General features: G+C 42.1%; 1 protein-coding gene across 1 annotated transcript in view; it reads right to left on the bottom strand.

Annotated features, from left to right (window-relative positions):
- Positions 1–206: 206 nt before the first annotated feature.
- The window catches only part of col5a2a (collagen, type V, alpha 2a), a 39,637-nt gene continuing 23,174 nt past the window's right edge, over positions 207–16,669 (bottom strand). The window contains exons 14-54 of the mRNA XM_030343407.1: positions 16,623–16,669; positions 16,411–16,455; positions 16,030–16,083; positions 15,804–15,848; positions 15,401–15,454; positions 15,138–15,236; positions 14,755–14,799; positions 14,043–14,141; positions 13,734–13,787; positions 13,247–13,354; positions 12,953–13,006; positions 12,708–12,806; positions 12,562–12,615; positions 12,297–12,395; positions 11,977–12,030; positions 11,796–11,849; positions 11,644–11,697; positions 11,486–11,539; positions 11,089–11,133; positions 10,877–10,975; positions 10,389–10,496; positions 9,937–9,990; positions 9,408–9,461; positions 8,891–8,944; positions 8,696–8,749; positions 8,163–8,270; positions 7,673–7,726; positions 7,470–7,523; positions 7,038–7,199; positions 6,551–6,658; positions 6,131–6,238; positions 5,680–5,733; positions 5,484–5,591; positions 5,172–5,225; positions 4,946–5,053; positions 4,776–4,829; positions 4,555–4,662; positions 4,126–4,438; positions 2,890–3,071; positions 2,275–2,517; positions 207–1,248 (exon numbers count right to left, since the gene is read on the bottom strand). The exon at positions 16,623–16,669 is cut by the window's right edge and continues 7 nt beyond it. Coding sequence (XP_030199267.1) covers positions 1,102–1,248; positions 2,275–2,517; positions 2,890–3,071; positions 4,126–4,438; positions 4,555–4,662; positions 4,776–4,829; positions 4,946–5,053; positions 5,172–5,225; positions 5,484–5,591; positions 5,680–5,733; positions 6,131–6,238; positions 6,551–6,658; positions 7,038–7,199; positions 7,470–7,523; positions 7,673–7,726; positions 8,163–8,270; positions 8,696–8,749; positions 8,891–8,944; positions 9,408–9,461; positions 9,937–9,990; positions 10,389–10,496; positions 10,877–10,975; positions 11,089–11,133; positions 11,486–11,539; positions 11,644–11,697; positions 11,796–11,849; positions 11,977–12,030; positions 12,297–12,395; positions 12,562–12,615; positions 12,708–12,806; positions 12,953–13,006; positions 13,247–13,354; positions 13,734–13,787; positions 14,043–14,141; positions 14,755–14,799; positions 15,138–15,236; positions 15,401–15,454; positions 15,804–15,848; positions 16,030–16,083; positions 16,411–16,455; positions 16,623–16,669 — 3,605 coding nt within the window. The 3' untranslated portion in view covers positions 207–1,101. The remainder of the gene's footprint in view (positions 1,249–2,274; positions 2,518–2,889; positions 3,072–4,125; positions 4,439–4,554; positions 4,663–4,775; positions 4,830–4,945; positions 5,054–5,171; positions 5,226–5,483; positions 5,592–5,679; positions 5,734–6,130; positions 6,239–6,550; positions 6,659–7,037; positions 7,200–7,469; positions 7,524–7,672; positions 7,727–8,162; positions 8,271–8,695; positions 8,750–8,890; positions 8,945–9,407; positions 9,462–9,936; positions 9,991–10,388; positions 10,497–10,876; positions 10,976–11,088; positions 11,134–11,485; positions 11,540–11,643; positions 11,698–11,795; positions 11,850–11,976; positions 12,031–12,296; positions 12,396–12,561; positions 12,616–12,707; positions 12,807–12,952; positions 13,007–13,246; positions 13,355–13,733; positions 13,788–14,042; positions 14,142–14,754; positions 14,800–15,137; positions 15,237–15,400; positions 15,455–15,803; positions 15,849–16,029; positions 16,084–16,410; positions 16,456–16,622) is intronic.

Below are 16,669 nucleotides of genomic sequence, written 5' to 3'. Positions count from 1 at the left end.
AATTTGTTGCATAGCAAGCAGTACATGAAGCAAACAAGCACTCCACCTTTTATAAAAGGACTTCAAGTGCATATAAAAAGATACTAAAAAGGGGGGAAATTGACATGCATAAAGGAGAAATCTGTGCAAAGTAATTGAAATAGTAAAGAGGGGTGGGGGGGTATATATATATATATGTTTATATAAATCATCACCATTCAGACAACTCCAATTACACCTCTCCATCATCGACAGAAAGGACTTTTATTTGGCAACCCCAATCCCTTCCCGTCTGCCTGTGCTGGAATAAAAGTGCACAAGGCTCACTACTACTTACAAAACAGCACCTGTGGGGGGAAAAGTATGATTTACAAGCCATCTCATCGCATCCCTGTTTCTGGAGACGAGGTAGCTACGACTGAGGAATGAACAGTCTCAATGGATCTTTAATGTTCTATGGTCAGCACAGAGACACAATAAACTGGATACAAAAATGAGGCTTTCTTTATCAAAAACCGTCTCAAGGAGAAATACAGACGTGCTATATTTATTGTCCTTGATTAGCACCAACATTTTCATTTTGTATTCAAAATGTGCTATTAAAATAAAATAAAATAATACATAAAATCTATCAAACCTATAAGCAGTTCATAGTGGTTGGCAAGAAAATCAATCACTGGCATGGGACGATGTCGTCAAGCCACCAACAGCAGTACAAACTAACAAGGAAGAAAGCACTTGGTTTTCAGCTAAACAGTATTTAGCTCAGTAAACACATGCCATTAGTGGATAACATCTTTTAAACCAAGTAGGATTACAAGGGTGCGTCCTAACTTGGGGGGGAAAAAAATCAAGTCAAACTTTAAAAAGAAGACAAAGGAATTATTCTGAAAGGTATTAAATTTGTTTTTATGTAAATTTCTCTCAAACATTCATCTGACTTACAATCAAATCATGTTGGATGTAAGGAGGTCTTGGTATTGTTTGAAAGGCACAATAAATATCTTGCCACAGGGCCAGAATAGTCCGCAGTACTGGTATGTACAATGTGGCTGAGCTTTTCAGCTGTCAGTTCAATAGTTTTGGGGGTCCTCCTGGACAACTCCCCCCCCTGTTGTTACTCTACAAGAAGCACACGGGCCCGATGTCAATACCGAACTCTTGGTTAGGGCCACCAATGTCCACAGGAGCCACATCCACAATGGGAAGTCTGGCGGTTTTCTGTGTCCTGTATTCAAACACTGTCTTGCCCCAGTTTCCGTTGGCTTGCTGTGAAAAAAGAGAGGAAAAAAGTGTATGAAGATATTTACTCAAGTAATTTTAGTAGATACTTAGAGTGAAATCAGGATGTTATTAATAAGCTTTGAGCTATCTAATCAAAGATGCCTATGAAATCCAGTAACTTCCAGTAACCAGCAACCTAACCCCTATGGTATCCTGCACTTGTACGAAAGGATATAATACCACAATCACACTTATAAAGAGTCACTTTGAGCAGTCCCATATGATGAAGAGAGTAGAGTGGCAGTTTTCTTCAGTGTTTTAGAGTTAAGTGTATCCTTGATGAATTACAATTCAGGGCAGGGGCCCTTGTGGCCTGGCTCCGCCCGCCTAAGTACTTCCGCTCAATTTTAATTTCAATCTTAAAAGACAGAAAGAAAGAAAGAAAGAAAGAAAGAAAGAAAGAAAGAAAGAAAGAAAGAGAGAGAGAGAGAGAGAGAGAGAGAGAGAGAGAGAGAGAGAGAGAGAGAGAGAGAGAGAGAGAGAGAGAGAGAGAGACTAGTAGGACCAGGCTAGGTCCCTTAGGTCTTTATACCTTAAAAGCATCTTCGTTTATATTTACCTCCTGCCTTGAATATTCTGAATCATTCGAAACCAATTCTACCTTGAAACAAAGCGGGGGAGAGTCTAGTAGGACCAGGCTAGGCCCCTTAGGTCTTTATACCTTAAAAGCATCTTAGTTTATATTTACCTCCTGCCTTGAATATTCTGAATCATTAGAAACCAATTCTACCTTGAAACAGGGGAGCTCAGTTCTGGATAATAAATTAAAATCTAGACCACTCAATGACCTGACTCGTTACTACACTAACCAATTAGGCATATGCCTTGTCGCGACCAAGGGTTGATTTGGATGGGTCTTTTCTTCATATTCCCTTACCTTAACAACTTACTTGTTATAAATGGTTCTATCCTCATAGGAGATAAATGAAATGAAGAAGTGTCAAAGCTTTTTTTTTTCATGTAACTCAGTGATGTGACTAAGAATGCGCTCTTAAATGTGTGAATGCCTACCGTGCATTTGTCTTCCACCACGGTGTATCTAAAGCGGTTGTTGCCCTCTGCCTTCAGCTCCAGGTCGTTGGATCCCTTGAGGATCAGGGCCTTCTTCAGGTTGTCGGTCTTGGCATCCTTGTAGGCCACAGAGTTCTTGCAGTGGTAGGTAATGGTCTGGGACGCCTCCTTAGACAGCAGACGGATGAAGGTCATCTGGACCGTGACAGAGTTGGCCGACTGGTCTTTGTTGCCGTAGGTGAACTAGATGGAAAAGAGGGCGTGTTCAGAACATTGTCTTCAGAAATCAGGTTACAATTTCCATAGAGAAGCTGTGGACGTTTATTTCAAACAGCGATGGAACGTTAAACATTGCTCAACGACATTGAAAATAAGTAACCGTTGAATAATATTGAAACAGATCTCTATGATGAAATGATCAAAACGATACATTTTAAATTGTTGTCGTTAGAAGACAAAAATATATATTTTAACCAATGATAAAAGTCAGCGATGGCCTCTTGCTCAAGGATGCCGAAAGCTACACTGTAGACATTAAGGTCAAAACCTCAGTACCTCTCTGGCCGGAAGTTGTACACCCTAACCATTGTGAAACAACTTCATAGAGGTACTTACTTGTGATCCTCGGTTCATGTCGGCTCCGAACCACACAGGCTTGTTCCTGGCAGTGTTCCACCATGACTTCCGGGGGATGTTGGCGGGGTTGGCTGCGATGCAGGTCTCTCCGGTCTCCATGTTGCAGTGCACCATGATGGCGTCCTCAGCGCTGCCCTGGTTAGGATCCACCCAGAATTCTCCTAAACAAGAAATGAGAAAAAAATGTGGGTTTATGAACACACAGCGTATAGGATTTCAAACAAGATGGATCTGAAAGCGTTATAATGCCAGAAATGTTTGTTCCCTATCGCAGGAACTGAAATCTATAACTTGTGGAACTTGATTGATATCTGAAAGTTGAAAGCTGCGCTATATAGTCATTTAACAGATGCTTTAATCCAAAGCAAGTGCATATATGGGTTAGGGTTGAAAAACGCCCATTGCCCCTGCAACAGTAACCTATAAATGTCACCTTTACCTCACTCCAGAAGTATTAGATGCATTGAATATGCCGTCAGCTTGATATAACAGCAAAGAACGCTGTTCCCAACAGCTAGTTTGTTCATCAAGTTTCCAATACACTGTGTGATGCTACACATCATTCTCTCAGTGCAACCGTCCATATAGCAGGCAAAGATGCCATTCAAATAGTATTATTCACAAAATAAAACAAATGACAAAAGTATCTTACTTTTGTAAAGTACTAAGGTTAGGTATTCCATGAGATCACCCACCCATGACAATGATAATAATAATAATAATAATAATAATAATAATAATAATAATAATAATAATAATAATAATAATTAATTTAATTTATATAGCGCTTCTATTTTCTAGAAACTATTTTCTAGAAACAGAAAAAGGGGGGGAACATCACTAACCACCAACAGTGTGTCACCCACTTGGGTGATGCACGGCAGGCAATCAGTGCCAGAACGCTCACCACACACCAGCTTGAGGTGGAAAGTGAGGGAATTAATGAATAAGCCAATTATACAGGGGGATGATTGAGGCCAGATTCAATGAGCCCGGTTGGGCAGTTTTAGCCAGGTCACCGGGGAATCCCCTGCTCTTTGCAATAAATGCCCTGGGATCTTTCATGACCTCAGTGAGTCAGGACCTCGGTTTTACGTCTCCTCCAAAGGACGGCACCTTCCACAGCACAGTGTCCCCGTCACTGCACTGGGGCATTGGGGATTGATGCTTTTGGCCTCACTTATGTGAGCGGATTACAGATCCACCAGGACTCACCGCTCTTCTTGGCAGGGTAGCACTGTTTCAGATCTTCGCAGGTCCTGGCCGGGTGCTTCTTGCTGCCATCGGGGCTCTTCATGCTCTTGATCTGGCTGCTGAGAGCCTTCAGGGTAGCCTGTACCCCGGGGTCGACCGGCACGATGGTGGAGCCGTTGCTGACGGGCATGGCCTCGTCCTCGCTGAACTCAGGAGGAGGAGGGGGGCCGGAGTCGGAGTCGTAGTCGTGACCTCCGAACATGTCTTCCATGGCGGCGGTGGGGGGTCCGGGTGGGCCAGGGAGTCCCGGTGGGCCGTCTTCTCCTGGTGGTCCCTGTTATTCAAGAGAGGCAGTTGAGAAAGGATTTTCCATTTTTGAATTTTGTTTGACTTTTTGACAGGGAAAATGGAGGGAACATATTAATTTATCTTGGGTCACTTTGGCCTCACCTCAGGTCCGATCTCTCCACTGATTCCACGTGTTCCTGGAGGTCCCATTGGTCCTGGCTGTCCAAGGTATCCTTCCTTTCCTGGTGGCCCAATGGGTCCGGGAGGTCCCTGTAAACACGCAACAAAAAGGTTTCTATACAGGTATGGTTCTGTGTCTTCTGAACGTCTGTATTTGGTATCAAATCTTTGAAACCATTTTAAATATACAAAGTTGAATTTACCCTTTGGCCACTTGGTCCGATGATACCAGTGGTTCCCTGTTCACCAGTTGTACCCTATACTCCGGTGGGGGGAAGATTTCAATTAAATACTAGAACAGCACAGACATATTTCTGTGAGATTATTATGGCTGTAGGGTAGGGTTGGATAATGAAGTGTACAGTCAACTTACGGGAGGTCCGGGCAGACCCTGCAAACCAGTGAATCCACGGTGTCCCTTCTGACCTCTCTCTCCATGATCTCCAAGGTCACCCTTATCTCCTCTTGGTCCTTGTGGTCCCTGAGTCATAAAATATTACAAAGCAACAGATTTCATAGAATGTCATATGTAATAATACAACATCTCTGGGGTTAGTAGATCCAGAAGCTTGGAATTGGACAGTTGATCAGAGACTCACCGTCAATCCCCTCTTTCCAGCAGAGCCAGGGGGTCCCACGGGTCCTCTAGAGCCCTGCAAGAGATTCCAGATATAAGAAATAGTGTTGCTTTATTCTGTTTTCCTGTCTGGCTTTTTCCACACAATGATTAGACCTATGATGTCCATTCAACTGGTAGAATCCGTGTTTTCAGTATACATCAGTTCTCAAAATGATTCAGTTTTTGGGAAAAAATTTAGAAGATTCTAAGATAGTTCTCAAGTAGCATTAAATGGCTGTGTGGTACTAAGGCAGGCTATGTCTTGGACCGATGAGACCACTGCAGTTCTTACAGCGTCTCCTCTCCTTCCTGCCCCACCGGTTGCCCCCACAGGACCTGGGGTACCAGGAAGCCCCGAAGATCCCAGAAGCCCCTCAGGACCGGGGTCGCCTCTGGCGCCCTGGAGAGAGAGGAACAAATAACCACAGTGAAACAGACCACAGACCACGACTAAAGGATTTTGAGTGGCTAATGGGATGTTCTCCTACCCTTTGTCCCAAAACACCGTCCTTGCCCGGTGGGCCGTCAGATCCAGCAGGCCCCTGAAGAAAATAGAAAAAGACAGAGTTGATTTACAGTTGACCTAACACTGTGTTCTTTTTTTGTATAGACCATAATGTTAGAATACAATACCCAAAGTATTCATACCACGTCCTACTAAAACTGAATAAAAAGTCAAAATACTGCTGAGGTATTTAGCAAACACTTTTTATCCAAAGCAACTTAAAGTTCATTCAGATACAAGCCATTAAGGAGCAGGTTTGGGCCACTCACTTTGGAATCAAACTCACTGTCTTACATTTCTAATGTCTTGACTAGGATATAATTGTAGCACTTTGCATGACTAACCAATATGATCCTTAAGGGTCTAAGCTGGGAGTTAAACTCCCTAGCCAATACACCATCCTCCCCATCCCACCACATATCATGGCTACGTACATCAGGACCTGGATCGCCACGGGGTCCATTGAGACCGGGAACACCCAAAGGTCCAGAGGGTCCTTTGTCTCCAGTTGTACCCGCTGCTCCCTGCTTTCCTGGTGGACCCTGCAGAGAAATATCACACCTTAGATCGGAGTACATGGGAGTCATATAAATTCAAGTAATTTTATCTTCATATTTTGGGTAATGGACAGATACACTAAAATAATAAAGCTCAATCAAACCCTCCTGATCACACTACAGCAGTCAAATATACAATAAAGTCAGTCAGCGTTTTCCAGCCAATTCGATTTCAGGGTTCATCAACAGTGTACAATCTGCCAAGACAACCTAACAGAGGTTTGCAGGAGCTTTGGGAAACACAAAATGGATGTAGATGACCTGGAATATAGAGAAGGAACAAGTCCTGATACATACAGCAGCTCCTGGAAGTCCAGGCATGCCACGTTCTCCTCTCTGCCCGGGAAGTCCCACGATGCCTCTCTGTCCTGTAGTTCCAGCTGGACCAGGAGGGCCATCGGGGCCCTAGGAAGGAGCGCAAGCCACATGTTGAGAACCATATTCCATTGCTGGAGTTTATATGTCTTGAAAAATGTGTTATATCATTATTTATAGCTATTTTTTTAATCCAAAGTACCCATGAATCTACCTATCATCAATAAAGTATGTATGTATATATATATATATATATATATATATATATATATATATATATATATATATATGTAGCTATGTGTCTATGTATCTATGTATCTATCTATCTAATGTATCTATCTATCATTTATATCTATACGCATGCCACTTGCTGAGTGCCTGCATCTCTTAGCCTAGGGTGGACCCAGGCTGAGAATGGAACCCCCAGCCCCTTTGTGTTCTAAAACCAGGAGAACCCTGTTCTGCTGACCGTGGGTCCATCCTCTCCAGAGTCTCCCTTGTCTCCTGAGCTGCCGCCGGGTCCTGCGGGGCCCCTCTCGCCCTGTCTTCCTGGGGCTCCGTTGTCTCCACGCAGACCGGCTGGACCCTCTTTACCTGGGGCACCCAGTGGGCCAGCCTCACCGATGGGACCCTGGAAACAAAACATGGATTATAAAATTCAGATTCCGATTCAGAGAGGAGGGATTTATCTTGGTGCGATGGAAATTCAATGGAAAACAAATACAAATATATCAATAATAATAAAGAAGCTAAAATAATGCATGTATGAATAAATTGGACTGATGGTTTTGGCAGTAGTTACATTGTACATGAATATGATGAGATCGTGCTTGATTACAAAAGTTCAGATGAAGCTAATTTATTGTAATTTCAGATTGTGGTGTAAAATGTATTTACTTACATTGGGACCTGGTGGGCCAACTTTTCCTGCTGATCCAGGGAATCCAGTTGGACCCTATGACAGAAAAGGCAGATTAACAGATTTTGTAACCTTCTTAATTCAATTCTGATAAAAATAGCAAATAATAGGTCAAGACTTCAATATTGTTTTCCTTACATATATACGTGTTACATATAAACAATATTTTGTAAACGTTGCCTTACTGGTGCACCCTGAGTTCCTCTTCCTCCTTTAAGTCCAGCAACACCAGAGGGCCCCTACAAAATAAACAGCTCAGTCAATCAGTCAATCAAATCAATACAGGACATCATCACAAAGCACCAACGAAAAAGAACATCAAAAAATGGGTGAAAAAACGGTACGTCATTCTTTTTTTACGGCATTTCAGGTATGTGCATAATGCAGCGAAACATTTTCAAAAGCCAAAAAGGTATCCGTTCCTTATCAAGTTTCCCATCTGCTTTGTAAATACTCTCCATCCCGCTATTATAATATTCCTATGGTCCATCTCTGGATGGATGGCTCCTTCAACATTTTTGTTATACAAATTTATTCAATCATCAATTCAGACACTTGGGAGGGCATCTTTCAAACTGTGTGGGCCGCACAAAAAAAAAAAATTGTGTTGCAGGTCCAATAGTATAAATGTTATGTGATAATAATCCTAATGTCCTGAGGGCAGGTCGGACTCACTGGAGGTCCGTGAGCTCCAGACAATCCCTGGGGTCCTGGGGATCCAGCATCTCCCTTCTGACCTGGCTCTCCAGGCTCTCCTTTCACTCCAGGCTGGCCGTCAGGGCCCTGCAATGGATTTGGTGAGCATTAGCATTGTTATATTAGCAATAACCGAACAATGTTGTCTATTTCTGTCTCAAGAGAAAGGATATCTCGGGTCATACTGATTCCGATGCCTCAGGGACATAGTTTTTGTTATTTGCTCCTCACAAGATAAAAGTAGATAATAATAATACATTATAATAATGAAAAAGATATAAAGGTAATGTGTCTATTGAGAAGGGTCACATTCTCTACAAATTCAATTCATCTTTAACTTTTACACAAGATGAAAAAGACACCAACTGATACAAGTTATCTATTTTACAACCTTTTTCGTAACATTTGACTTTTCCAACTCTTCATGGACAAATTATAATAACGATATGATGGACAACGTTATCAAAATTCAGACATCGGATGAAAAATTAAAGATCAAAACAACGACTTACGGGTGGTCCGGCGAATCCCACCGCTCCGGTCGGTCCAGGGTCACCTCTGGCTCCCTGGAATTAAAGAGATAAGCTCATCAGCAATGTGTTTATCAATCTGCTGCCACTTACTCACGGCAACAGAATCACATTAGGGAAATAAGGTTAATAACGCGTATAAAAAGGTGACACTATCCAAAATGACTTATTACTCACGTGGACTCCTCGGGAACCGTAGGGCCCTGCTGGGCCTTTGGGTCCGGGCTCCCCCTGCGAACAACATCAAGGAAAAATGAATTACAAAACCGAATCTTTACTGCCAATCATCACCTCAGTGTCCAGACTGCACCCCAAAGATGTCTGGTCTTTTTGTAATGCCTTTAACAAACATGTACAAATTCAACGCGGTCAACCAACAAGCCGGTAATGGAATCTATAAGAATACTAACAATAATAATGCTACAACTTTATGCAAAAGGACCGTTTATTATTTTCCCTAGCCACACTTAATTTGAACAACCAGACACAGAGGAAACAGTATTATACAAGTCTGGCAGGTTTATAACTTCAGGGAACTGTTAAGTGCTGTTGTCAAGCAGTATTGTGTGCATCTCGGGCAATGATGATTTAAAGAGCATAACGTGTTGTGAGCCTGGTTAAATATAACAGTGCGATAAGAATGACATGTAAAATAACACCAAAAGGTGGACTCAGAAGGAAAAATAAGGTTTACCTTTTCACCGCTAGGGCCTGAGGGTCCCAGTGGGCCAACAGGTCCGGGAGCACCCTGTTCAAAGTGAATAAATGCATTAATGAATGGATGATTGAATAAATACACAAACCAACCACATTAGGAACAGCTTTGCTTTGTTGTGACCAGCCACACATGGACTCAATGGAAAATGAAAAACACGATTCTCATAAAGAGAAACAAATATGCCCATGGATGAAACAAACTATTTAGGAAATCATTGGACCATTGTAACCAGCATCATGTGCATTTAATGAAACTCCAATAAAAAAATTTGATTCTCATGGACCTGCTGTGAAATTGCATTATACATTAATATAATCCACGCATCCATTGTGTGGTTTCTTTTTGCCCTCATTTGAATCCTGAATTTCATTCCCTGATTTGTGGCTTGAACGGTACACCCCGGGGCTTTCCTTAGACACCCAATGAAAAGAAACGAAAACCAATATAATACAGAACCAAATAATCATACGAAAAATATATATGGTTATCAAAAAAAGGGGCTTACCCTAGCACCATCATTTCCAGGTGTACCTTCGGATCCTTTTTCCCCGATATTACCCTGTGATAGAAGGAAAGGTAGACTATATAATTTTCTCTATACCAGGAGAGAAGGAAAGGCAGACTATGTCATGTTCTCTATAACAGGAGCGAAGGGGAGGTAGGCTATGTAATGTTCTCTATACCAGGAGAGAAGGAAAGGTAGACCTAATGATCATAGTTCATTTGTTTCACTTCCAACTTAACATATGTGTCATGATGATAAAGTTTACGTACCAAACATGATATTAGGCTGGATTCAATTTGTTTCGATTAGATTAGATAATGCAGGCAAAATAACACAGAAAGAAGTATTGCACACACAGATTATAGATTTCGAATGAATATGATGTACGTTAAACATGGATTGATATTTTAAGAATAACAGGAGACGGATGGCAGGACGATGTCTAAACCCACTCTGTCGCCTTTGGGCCCCGGTGATCCGGAGATACCCCTCTCTCCAGACTGTCCCTGCAGACCAGGGGGTCCTGCGTCTCCCAGGGTCCCGGTGGGTCCAGGACTACCCTGTGGAAATCAAGCAGAGCGTTGTTAAAGGGTATCTTCATTGCACTTTGTGGTGGAAACTCCCAGCTTTTGTAAAGGATCCTCCAAACACAATGACTGTAAAAGCAAGTATTTGGCCTGTACATTCATGTCTACATGTATCCTACTGCTCAGAAAGAAGCAGCTTATCTTAATCCTTTGTGTCATTAACACAGATCGCACATGTTAACTCTTAGTTCGGTCTGTAATATAAATTGCCAATATACAGGACAAATCAGGTTTCACATAACTGTTGAACACTGGTTTGTTCCTGTGTGTAGTATGGTTTATGGGTATGTGACCTGGACTGAGGTATATCTTGTGCTATGCATCCTGACACCCGTTTACTCTCCTGTCCGTACCTTGGGTCCATCGGGACCAAGAGATCCGGGGATTCCTTTGGGTCCTTGAAGACCGGTTGAACCGAGTTCACCTCTTTCACCAGGAACTCCGCGCTCTCCCTATGGTGTATGGTGGAGACAATGTCAGTACCTAGATTTGACCGTTCAAGTCTCAATGTAATGCAGTCTCATTGTTTGACAGACGCTATTGAGATGTGTTGGATGGGACGTACCCTTGGTCCAATCTGTCCCACTGCTCCCAACTCTCCGGGAATACCCTTGAAAGACACAACACAGACATTGAAACCACAGTTGTATATCAAGCGTCAGTATATATCAAGCAGCATCAATCTGATTTCGGTTGATAATGATATGAACTGATGGATAGTCAACTATGATTGACCAGTGAGGTTCAAAAACAAAGAAAATCCAGCGGGTTAAAATATTGTGGTGAACTCCTCAATATTTGAACCCGCTGGATTTTCTAATAAGCTAGCATTACAACTGGGTGGAAAATCAAACCTCAATTGGTCCACTTATGGAAAACCACCCCTTGAATTGCATTGGCATTTTTTGTGTAAAATTAAAAAGAATGTTACAAATAAATGATCATTTTTAGCATTTGCTTACCAGGTCACCTGGTTTCCCAGATTCTCCCGGTGGTCCTTGGTTTCCAGGCAAGCCCTAATAACACAAAGGCATCCACATAAACATTTCATTTCTATCTTCACATTTATAATATTAATCAATTAATCTAACAATATCAAAAGCACTAATAATTAACCCACCTGGAATCCATTGACACCTGGTGGTCCTTGCTCTCCTCTGTCTCCTGCAACACCCTATGGAGGAGAGAGAAAACATTAGAAATCAAATTCTTATTACCAAATATTATTGAAGTCAATGTTTTTTGTTTGTGGATTAAAATTCATCTCCTTACAGACGGGCCTGGGGGGCCAGCTGGTCCGACCTCTCCGTCTTTCCCTGGAGGACCCTGCAAGGTTAAAGAAAAAAAAAAAGTCAAAGGTCAACTCAACTTTTTAACAGGTGACAGGTGACAGGAGAGTATTTTGAGTATTTTGTTTCGCAGCACTACAATAAAGTTTCCAAACAGCACTCACCCTCTGACCTGCTACTCCTGCAGAGCCTTGTTCCCCTGTCTTTCCTGGGTCACCCTTGGAGGTTTAACACAGGGTTATTAAGATATATATATGCAAGGTAGAAACAATATAAACAACAGATATATGTGGTAATTCCATCCTCTTGGTTACTATGGGCTATTTAGTCATTTAGCGATATCCAACGCATGTAAATCATGAAGTAACTCAATAAGAAAACAGGTAGACTACAGACATTGGGGGTTAGAACCAAGAACCTTCCAGCTGTATGTCAAACACCCTAACCACTAAATCCCTCATCTAGGTCGAATCCAGAGCCTTACATTGAAGCCTTTGGGTCCTGGCAGTCCCATAGTTCCAGCTGGACCTCTGTTCCCGATGGATCCTGCAGGTCCAGGGCGTCCATCCTCACCGGCGGCGCCCTAAAAGATTGAAATGCCTCATGAATGCTAATGGTTAGGTGCAAGTGCAGGGTATGATTGATTTATTTTAGCTCAAAACACTGCATTATCGTGCAGAGTGTTGTCCTTCAGAGCATTGAGGCTTATATGGTTCATGTTCCGATTTGCTTGGCATCATTGAACTTACCAGAGGTCCTGGCTTTCCCTCAGCTCCTTGGACTCCAGGAGTGCCAGTCAGACCCTGCAGAGGAATGCCCAAGGTCATTGTGAGATAATGCTTGGTTATTAATATTCCCAAAGAGCAGTGGACTGGAGCAGTGGGGTTCCTCATACCCTGGCACCTGGCAGACCAGGTTCTCCACCACGACCAAGGTCACCAAACGCTCCTTTGGGGCCAGATACACCAGATGTTCCACGATCTCCAAGGGCACCCTAAGGAGAAGATAACATTATTTTAACACTATAAAGATACAATTGAACAGACACTGTCTATTTGTCTGTAATATGAAGTTAAGATTTATAGATTATGCGATTGGTTCGTTGAGTTAATCGTAAAAATGATGAAACCAATGGTGTACCTTAGGTCCCGGTAATCCATCAGCACCAGGGAATCCTCTGTTTCCAGGAGATCCCTAAGAAAAGCACAATACATTTAGTACTTATGTTTAGGTACAATGCATGTCAAAGCTGAATGGCCTCTGTCTTAAAATTGTGTAAACTTCTCTTGCATTGCAAGATTAATTGCATTGTATACAACAGCAATACAGTGTCACTTGGTATGAACCTTTCACTAACATATCTCTCTTGATTGAGAACTTGTGAGGTTCATAATGAAACAAATGGAATATTTGAGGTTAAGGTTTGGAACTCACCCTCTCACCAACGGGACCAATAGGTCCAAGAGAACCGGAATCTCCCCTGGGTCCGCGTTTACCCTCCTCACCCTGGGGTCCGATCACCCCCTGAGATCCAGAAGGACCCTAGAGCCAGAAGAGAACCCATAATATCATTGATTTCTGATTGATATTTGTTAAATTCAAGTATGTGCTCTTGCACGCTTGCAAACCATCCATTGGTATGTGTTTTGCTATGGAATCTATGGACTCCTCATCATTCCTATGAAACTGTGTTTTCTAGTCTAAATAACATAGAGTAAGAATTTTTTGGGACAAAACATAGAAAAATATGAACTATCCAAAAGTACTGTATATGTTTAGCCAATGCATAGGAATGGAAATGCAAGCCATCAATGTGTATGTATTTAGATACAGAATCAATGTTCTCCTCATGTATATTCCGTACGTATGCCTAACATAGTCCACATGTGTAACATAGGTATCTCTGGCAATGGAAACTTACAGATTCACCCTTAGGCCCGGCTTCTCCTTTAAATCCTCCTACACCCAGATCACCCTAGGAAACAAGACATTAACATCAATGAGTTACACAATTCATACACTGGACCACTGAGAAAGTGTGTGTGCTGCGTACTATTTTATCATTTTGTAGGCCTAGACACCTTTATCAAAGGCCATTTACATCCTTTAACATGTCATGCATGTTATTAGGGTGCAGTTACACTCTGGTCATTGGGGTTTGAACCAAGAAACCTTTGTCTCGAAGTCAAGCACCCTAGCCACTAGCCAATAGGTATGGAGCCTATCTCACCAGCTGGCCCTTGATTCCTGGCTGACCAGTGCTTCCCTGGGGCCCAGGGGGTCCGGAGGGTCCAAGATGGCCACCGGGGCCCCCGGTACCAACATTGCCCTGTGAAAGAAAACAGTTGGTTTAAAATATGACATTTTGAAGAAATGTTTATATTTCGTCTTGAAGCGACCGTTTGTGGTTGTTGATTGATGACATTAATAAGCAGGTAGGGGTTAGGGCATCCTTGAGGTAGGCTGTGACTATTGGGGTTGGAACCCAGAACCCTTTGGGCTGGGAATAAACCATCCAAACCACTACAATATCTTGTTGCTTTCGGGGTTATACTGTGTGTATGATATTTTCTGTGACATATACTTTGTGTGTTTGCTTACATACACAAGAAGGTGTATATATCTTCACATGCACATCTTCCTGATTAGTAACCTTTTAAACGGATTGGTCTTGGCTGCATAGCTAATGAAACAGCCTTCAGCTGAATATGCTCATTTGATAGAATATAAGTTTGTCATTACCTAGCTGTCAACGATAATCCTCTATTCTAAACACTTCTGCTGGTACAGTTCTATGGTATTGAGGATTCTTCCGTGCACAGTTTCTGTGTGCAGTTTGTCCAACATGAAAGGCTACTCTGACTGTACTACATCATGGGGTTGAGTTTCTCATCGTCTGATAAACGGCAGGGATAATGAGATTAAAGTTCTTGTGTACACACCACTGGGCCTTTAGCTCCCGGGCCTCCGTCAGTTCCCATGGGTCCCTTTGAAATTAAGAACACAAATGGTGAGGTTTCATATAAGTTATGTCAAAGTTTCAGGCTATATCAACGAGGTGCAGCAGTGCTTAGTAGGTGTAGATGTTCAATTAGGTTTTGCTGTGTTGCAGTCATGAAGTCATGGTTAAAAAATATATTTTTTTAGTACATGTGCAGTCGAAAAAAATACAAGTGTAACAAACAAAACATGCCCACAGGCAAGACAAGCAGTTATTCCCAGTATGCATCTTTTGGCGCTTTAGTCAAAGTGCTGTACATTAGAGTTAACCGTATCTATGTTGTGAACTCGTGGAGCATCAGTCCAATTAGCATTTAGGACCTACTCTGAGACCAATTGGTCCTGCTCTTCCCAGGTGACCGGTCTCTCCTCTTTGTCCCTGGGGGCCTTCAGGACCACGCACACCTGTGGGGCCAGCTTGACCCTGTGGAGAAAGGTTAATGCACAATTAAAAGACTGTGTGTGAAACCCCTGGGGAATAGTATACATTTAAAGGGACAACATCTTCTATTAAAAACATCCATCATGCACAGAATTGTTGTGTGCTAGTATCAGGGGAATAGGAATACTAATATAAACTGTACTTGCCTTCATTCCTGGGGTTCCTGGATAACCAGGAGGTCCATTAATGCCCAATGGACCCTGCAGAGGTACAGTACAGTCTTTGGTTCATTGTAATAGCACATTGACAATAGCATGCTTTGTCTTAACCAGGTAGCGTAATGTTTTTTGTTTACATGAAATTGTTGTTTTGAACTCATTTGACTTCATGTTGTGTTTTTTGCCTTGCACTTTGTGTTGCGGTGCAGTGTAAAGAAATTGTGAGTGACTGGTATGAGATACGTTGAATCAGTTTCCAGCTAGCTTGTGTTGTAGCTTGGTAGATGTCATGTTCTTCTAGTTTTAAGGAGCATGTTTTACCACTCAGCTAAATCTATTAAAGCATTACTATGATAGGTAATAAGCAATTTAGATTCATATGTTCTCTCACCAGGGGGCCTGGTTTCCCAAGCATACCGGATGGACCTTTCGTCCCCTAAAGGACCAGAAAAATAAATAAAACTGAATTAGGAATATAATTTTTTCATTTTTTGATCAGAAAATACTTTTGTAATACCGTCCTGTGGTTAAAGGCCATTCCCACAGAGTTCAAATAGAATTCTAAAAATATGAATGAATGCATAAAATTAACGGATGAAAAGGGTGCAAATGCTCACCGCGGCACCTCCAGGTCCGGGTCTTCCTCTCTCGCCCGGCATTCCTGCTGGACCCTGAGAATCAAAGTAGAAGAAAGATGCAGATTGTGAAAGGATGAAAAAATGGGTGACTGGAAGAATGGATGTTGAATGCGTCGATGGATGGATGGATGACGGGTAATTATGGAATCGAATACATAAATCAGCAGTTGTTTTAAAATTAATACAATGATCTAGTAATAAATAAGGCAATGAATAATTGTACGGGCGAATGAATCAATGATTGCATGAATCTGTAAATAATGCATCGGTGAGTTCATGTAGGATTATCAGAAAGATTTAGTAAATTATGGAGGGCCAGGTGTAGGGCCCTGGGGGGTCTGGGCTGTGAGGTTGACTCACCATGGGGCCCGGAGCTCCCAACTGACCAGTGGGGCCAGTAGCTCCCTAGGAACAGAAAGTGGTCAAAATCATTTGCTTTCTCTTCTCAGTGTTTTAATGTCACATTAACAGCAACAACAACAACAACAACATTTTAGGATGAACCAAGAAATTATAGTCCAGAGATTATATTGCAGTATTGTAGATTAATGGCATTTCAGTGTTATTGTTACCTTTGATCCAACTGTTCCTGTTTCACCCTTCTGGCCAATGATACCAC

The sequence above is a fragment of the Gadus morhua genome, chromosome 20 (assembly GCF_902167405.1).
Source record: "Gadus morhua chromosome 20, gadMor3.0, whole genome shotgun sequence".
NCBI lineage: Eukaryota > Metazoa > Chordata > Actinopteri > Gadiformes > Gadidae > Gadus > Gadus morhua.
This window is presented reverse-complemented; position numbering and strand designations above follow the sequence as displayed.